The sequence below is a fragment of the Henckelia pumila genome, chromosome 2 (assembly GCF_033568475.1).
Source record: "Henckelia pumila isolate YLH828 chromosome 2, ASM3356847v2, whole genome shotgun sequence".
In the NCBI taxonomy this organism is placed as follows: domain Eukaryota; kingdom Viridiplantae; phylum Streptophyta; class Magnoliopsida; order Lamiales; family Gesneriaceae; genus Henckelia; species Henckelia pumila.
In genome coordinates this window covers 66823575-66831024 of record NC_133121.1, presented here as the reverse complement: position 1 = coordinate 66831024, position 7450 = coordinate 66823575, and the positions used below count along the sequence as shown (strand labels likewise).

Below are 7450 nucleotides of genomic sequence, written 5' to 3'. Positions count from 1 at the left end.
ACCAAGTTTGAGTTTTGAACGATAGCTCTCCTCTATTATATATTTCATTACCAATCAAATTAGTGTCTATAGATGCATGAAAGAAGAATCTTTGAAATAGTGCAATCAAGTTGTTCGGCAAGATGTGCAAAAAAAATTACTCTTATTTAAGAGTGAATAAATATCTTGGTATCAACTTTATACTCTAATATCGACTTCAATTTTATTAATCGAATTCTGTAATTCATTCTATTTGTTTGTTAATCCAGAATTTCCATTATCAGGTTCAAGGATAAACACAACTAAAGGTAGATTGGTACATAACTTAATTCTCTCCACAATCTGTGCTATTTGATTTATTTAGAATTTAAAAAGTTCATTTAATTTATAAAGAAAGTTTCAAAATTGATTCCCGAGTCTCTTTGTTTGTAAATTAATTTTATTTTCCTATTTTTCAAATCTAAATTAATTTTTTCCAGGTGCATTGCAATTATTTTGATCTCTCAAATTATTTCCTATATTTCAGATTTATATTTCTTGGATTTATGGGTTGGTTGGTTTTTTGGTCGAGGATTGGTTTTGTTAGATTAATGTATTTTTTTTTAAATTTTAAATGATGAACTCATTTGAAATGGGTGAGAAATCATTGAAACATTTTTTTTTCAGGTTGTTTTTTGCTAAAAAAAACATTGAAAAATAAAACTAATGGCATACCATCTAAAAAAAACTGAGCAAAAAATAATAGCTTAATACTTTTGGTCTTTTCTGATTATAATTTTATATTCGAATCCTAATTCAACGCATCAAGATTCATTCAAAATATACTGATAAAATAATTCTAAAAATTGTGCAAATATGATCAATGACATGTCACCAACCAAATTTTTGGAGTTGTAGCGCATGTTTTTCAATGATCATTTGAAACTTTAATGTTTGTTCTTAATATAAAAAGACAATCTGATGGTGAGAAAAGTTCTTTCAGTTGATAAAAGTCACCTGCATATGGTTGTTTTGCGATATCTTTGCATTAACTTATAAGATTTCTCATGCTATACTGTTTCTTATATTTTCCATATTCATTAAGTATGCCTTAAAGGGTAGCTACATTTGGTAAACTTATACCAAGGTATTCTTACGAGTGACTGCATTTTATGTGAATTTGAACATAAATTAGGCAATGAAAATTGGATAAATTGAACAAAATTTAATGTATGTATTTTAACATATTCAGCGTATCGACAGCAGCCACATTCACCGTAGTGCTGAAATTTTTTGAACAAAAAAATGTAAGCCTCACAGAAAAGACGAAAGTTCATGTTAACTGAGGATCCGAATGAACAAGCAGGGGAGATGGGTTTTGGTTAATATCTTTGTTTTTGAATCGAGTGTATATTTTCATCTGTGAAAAAATTGTTTAATGGTAATATGTTGCCCTATTTTCAGAACGTGTGAAAGGTTATTCACATACGTATTTGTCAAATTTCTTTCGTTGCATATGCAATGCGTGTGCCATGGATTACTAGTGTATCATGAAAGTTGGAGGTTATTAATTTAAAATTAACCACTCCCTCCATTTCCATTTATTCAAATATGAAATACTTGAATGCATTTAGGTCGGTACCCGTTTATATTTCTTGCAATTATGATAAAAAAAAATTTTAAAAAAAGAAAGCACAAACTCACGGAAACAGCCATTAATTATGGGCCTTATGGCCATGGAAATTCATTTTATTTTGTCACCCAAACGACCAAACAGATAAGTTATTATCCAATCTCCACTCCGCTATTCGTCCCTTTGACAACATCCTAGGAATCAAGGATTATAGGTATGAATTTCGAACTTAATTTAGAAAATTAGGGTTTTTTGACTTTGACTTTGAATAGTGACCGTCTAAATCGGTTGAGACTAGCAAACGCATCAGGATAGATTATAATAATCCGAGTTTTGAGTCTGAGATTCTCACAGAGATCAATAGTTAATTACTAGAATATTTACTACTAAATTTAATCTATAAAATCAATTAAAGTGAGTGATTATAATTACTGAACGAATTTCTAGTTTAACTAAAAAAACTAACAAAATCTAACAACGCAATTTGGATGGCGACAATTGATTGAGGAAAAAATCAAATTCAAAAGCACACATTAAGACATTCGTTTAATGTGTTAATGTTTAATTAAAATTCAATAGAAATATTTGAACTGTTAAAAAAAAATAATGATGTTCCAATTATGACACCCAAATCAGCGCCGAGATCCGAAAACCTAGAAACCATGAAAATAAAATAAAATTATAATAAATATAAAATAAAGAAAAATAAATAAGAAGAGAGAATGTTAAATCCTAACTTTTGGTGATAAGAAAACAATACATCATTGTTATAAGGATGCCGCCATCTAGATGTACTAACAGGAACCCATCAACTGATATGAAGACATCTATCGATCTGATCACATCCAATGATATGAAGACATCTACCGATCTGAGCACATCCACTGATATGAGGATATCTACCGATCTATGAATGTCAACCGATCGCAGGAACACCAACTGGCTTTATGAAAAGACATCAACCGATCAAAGCTATAAGTAGCAATTACTGAAGTCAACCGAGTAAAAGTCTCAAGAAATATATTGATCTCACAAGCAAGATGCAGTGACTAACGGACACTTGACATGAAAACATTAAATGAAAAAGGACAAGCATTTAAGAAGCCGTCAGATAAAAAGTTTCTAGTTGTACACATCATTTATTGTGAAAAAACGTTGAATAGACACAACGGCAACTCAAGTACAGATATTCAAAAGTCCAGCAAAATTTACTCCACTTTAAGAGGAAAATAATGGGTTAATAGCATTCGGCCCCCTTGTGAACTTTTAATATAACAAAACCCCCTATAAAAATATAATTAGCTATTAAAAAACATAAGCTAAAAACCCCTCGCGTTAGAAGTTTTGAAAACACGCGCCTCAAATGCAATTGATCATGCTTTTTTGACTTTTTATTAATTTAAATGACATAAATACCCTCAAATCTAAAATATAATATTTTTTTGACGAATTTGTCTTTATCTAGTGATTGAACATGTTATATTTTACTTAAATAATTTTAAAATTTTTAATATTATAAAATAGAAAAACATCACTATTTAAAATAATATATCTGCCAATTTCTAATCAAATATGTTATTTTTATTATTTCATAAATTTGTAAAAATATGTAATAAAAATAATAAATATTATTATTAGTGATAATAAACTAAATAAAAATAGTAATATTCAAACGAATAATAAGAATTATAATATGAAATTTATTAATAATAATGTAAAATACTGAGTAAATGATAATTGGTAAAAAAATAACATTGACCTGAAATTTGAATTAAAAATTTAAAAATTCAATTCACATATTTAATATATTTTAATATGATTGATTTTTGCTATTGAGATTTTCATTATTTTAAATTACTAAATTTTTATATATCATACATTTTATTTATTTAGTTATTTTATAAAAAATTACGATGAGAATGTTTTAAAGTTGCGTTTGGATGAAATAATTTGAAATCCATCGATTTCGATTTTATTTATAGTTAACAATGAAACAATGGATAAAATTTTAAATCCATACAATACTTATTTACACATTAGTTATGTAAAGTAGAATTAATTTCAAATTTTTTCATTGTTGGGTGGACTTGAAATCCATCCTAAATTAACATGAAAAATTATATAAACATTAAAATAGTGAATTTGAAATTTATGGTGTAATTTTTCTAAACAAGAAAAATACATTTGAATATATTTTAAATATTTCCATCTAAACCCAACCTAATCTTAATTGATAAATTTGTTTTAGATTTTAAAAATATAAAATCAAATTACACTCGAATACCCTGATCCTAATATAAGGAGGAACATGAATGATCAAATCATGTTAAATCTAATATTATGTTATAAATCATGAGAGAAATAAGATAGACGAGTAGAGAGAATTCATGAGAGAAGAGATAATTATACGATTCAATACTCAGGTGCAAATTTTATTGAACTCCATCACCCCTATTTATAGAGGAAATTATAGAATACAAATTTACATATATTATCTTGACATATTTATTTTGATCACAAATCTTCCAAATCTACCTAGATAAAGATAATTATCTATAATAACAATACATTTATAACATATTAATTTATTTAAAATTATAAAAAAATGAAATGTTCCTCAATTATATTTTTTTATGTTGATAAATCTGTTTAACTTGGCATAATTTGATTTTTTAACCCTTATATTTTATTAAAATTTTTAACAAAGAAAAAAAATAACTTTAATTTATTTTCTATATATCTCATTTTAGTTTTTCAGAATCGATCATATATTGTTGTTATCATTTGTGTAAAAAAAATAGTATACAAATTTTAATTTATTTTATCAACTTCACAATGTATTTTAATATTAATAAATCGATTTTACTTTTCTTGATTTAATTTTATTTCTTATCCCTATTTTGTATAATATTTCAACCAGTAGTCTTTTCCCATTTTATTAAAAGAAAATTATGACCAATTGCATTTGTTGAAATATTATGTTCTTTGGGTTGATACTTGATATTAAAATCCACCAACAAATATTATAAAATTTTGAGGGTATTTTAGTCATTTGGGTTAATAAAAAGTAAAGAAAACATGACAAAGTGCATTATAAGCGCGTGTTGCTACAACTTTTGGTGCAAGGGGTTTTTAGCTTATTTTTTGAAAAGTAAAGGACTTAATAGCTAATTAATTTTTTATAGGGGGTTTTGCGTTATATAGGAATTTCACAAGGAGTTTGAATGCTATTAGCCCAAAAATAATCTGCTGGAATATCTGCCTGAAAAGACACTTTGAACAACGTTGACAAAACAACTAAAGAAGAAGTGCAGATATCAAAGAAAAAGAGATGTTATAAAGTCTTCAAGTGAACCAATAGCATTATCAAAGTCTTCAATCCAAGAGCATTAAGAAATTTTCAACAGCCTATTGCTCTCTTAACCCTCGCTAAAGCATATCTGATCTTCAAGAGATCGTTTCAATGGTTACTAAAATCCAAGATGCTGATTGAACAACATTGATCTCACTCCAAAGAATTGAGAATCTAAGCTTTCAAAAGCTTAATTAGTCATACACATCATCATCCAAAGATGTTTGATAAGAACTTTAGATCTTATCAGTGTAAATCTAGGAGTTCCATTTTAGGTAGTGATAAGTCCTATCTTGGAGTGGGTGTATTACAAGACGTTGTAATAACCAAAGTCTTCTAGTGTATCCTTCCCACGAGAAAGAAGGGGTGACGTAGGAGATTGAGCTCCGAACATCCATAAACAATTATGTGCACATCTACATTACTGCATTGCATCATATTTCCATTACTATCACCTAGCTTGGTGAGATCCATTTCTGCACTACCATTTAGTAGCTCTTATTATCTAGGATACTTAATCTAATCTCTTCAAAGCAGAAAATTTTTAAGAGTGTGTATTTACACCCCCCCTCCCCTCTACACATACACCCGATCCCAACAAGTGCTATTAGAGTGGGTTTCTTTCTCAGCTATTGATATTCAATCTTGCATCATTACATCACTAAATAAAATTCATATGTTTTCTAAAGAAGATTATGATGACTGGAAAATACGTATGCATGCACATCTATCTGCTCAAGACGATGATATGTGGTATGTCATTACAGATGGCCCAATGTATATCCTCAAAGTTAATACAACTGTAGCCATTTCAGGTGGTGAACCATATATGATTGAAAGACCCAGAGAAGAGTGGAGTGCTGAAGACAAAAAGAAAGCAAACCTTGACAACATGGCCAAGGATATTCTCTATAAGACGCTTGACAAGAACATGTTCAGTAAGATCAAAACATGCTCAACAGTAAAAGAAATATGTGAAAAGCTTACTCAATTATGCGAGGGAAACGATCAGACCAATGAAAACAAGCTCACAGTGGCCATTCAGAAGTTTGATAATGCCGAGATGAATTCAGGGGAAACCATAGCTGAGTTTGATGAGAGATTTAGTAATATTTTCTGTGAACTTATTTCTCTTGGTAAGACATACTCTAATCGTGAAATTGCCTTGAAGGTTATTTGATCATTGCCCAGAGAATGGGATTTCAAGACCATAGCAATGAGAGAATCAAAGGACTTAAGCAAACTGGAGCTCCATGATTTATTTGCTGATCTCAAATCCTATGAGTTTGAGCTCGGAATCAGAACTGAAGAGGAGCCATATTCTTTTAACCCTGCTAAAGCCTTGACCACAACTGACGTACCACAACCAATTGAGGAAGCACCATCAAAGAAGACAGCTGAGCAACTGAGAAATGAGGCGATGTCTCTTTTTATTAAGAAATTTGGTATGTTTATGCGTAAAAATCAAACAAAGTTTAATAAACCTCGCTATAGACATGACCATACATAAGATGGTCCCTCGTGTTTTAACTGTGGCAAGAAAAACCACTTCATTGTAGATTGTACCAAGCCCAAGAATGATGAAAAGAAACCGCACTATGAGAAGAAGAAAGGAAAAGAAGAAAGAATAACTTTCAAGAAGAAGAGAGAACAAAGAGTACTAGTTGCTGATGAAGAAAAAAACAAGTGAGCAGAAACTGAATCTGAGTCATCTCATTTAGACAATTCATCTGAATTAAGAGAGGAGGAGCAAGTTCAGTGCCTAATGGCCAACTCTCAATTGGGAGATGACGACACTGAGGTATTTGATTTTAACTCGTCTGAATTTACACGCGAAGACTTAGTACAAGCACTTAATGACATGAATAATGAGTACCAGAAGCTCTCTATACCATTCGAGGAAGTAAAAGCAGAAAAAGAAAGTCTTGTTGATAAGTCAAAAGAATCTAGCTGCTTGCAGCGAAAGGAACTTGACAATCTAAAGGTAAAGCTAACCCTATTAGCAACAGAGAATGATAACATGATACGATTATTCCAAGCCACTTTGAATGAAAATCAAAATTTGCTTAAAAAAATCAACTCTTGGAATAAATCTTCTACCTCATTAAGTAAGATACATGAAAACCAAAAACAGGTAGGTGACACAACCGGCCTGGGATATGGTTCAAATGACTGTACTCATACTGAGGAAAGTACTCAATCGTATCTTAGTAAGGACAATCCTAATGTCATAAGATTTGTCCGATCTAGTATGATATATGAACACAATGAGACTGATATCAATGTAGAACATCCAATACACCATGAGAACAAGGCTAAGCACAGAGGGATAGGTTATGTGAAACCACAAAATCTTCGGAAAAGAGAGACCCAGTTCAAACCAAAGAAGAATAAACAAATAGAGGGAAAGCAATCTAACTTTAGTCAGGCGAGGTTTGAACAAAGTCAATCTAAGTACAAGAATCATTGGGTGACATAATACCAGTACTTCAACTGCAGACCTGTTC

The 7450-nt window shown here is 30.1% G+C and overlaps 1 protein-coding gene across 1 annotated transcript; it reads left to right on the top strand.

The window, feature by feature from the left end:
- The first annotated feature begins 5658 nt into the window (after nt 1–5658).
- LOC140877706 (uncharacterized) lies at nt 5659–6123 on the top strand. The gene has a single exon (XM_073281261.1). The coding sequence runs from the start codon at nt 5659–5661 to the stop codon at nt 6121–6123; it is 465 nt and encodes a 154-aa protein (XP_073137362.1).
- Nucleotides 6124–7450: the final 1327 nt, after the last annotated feature.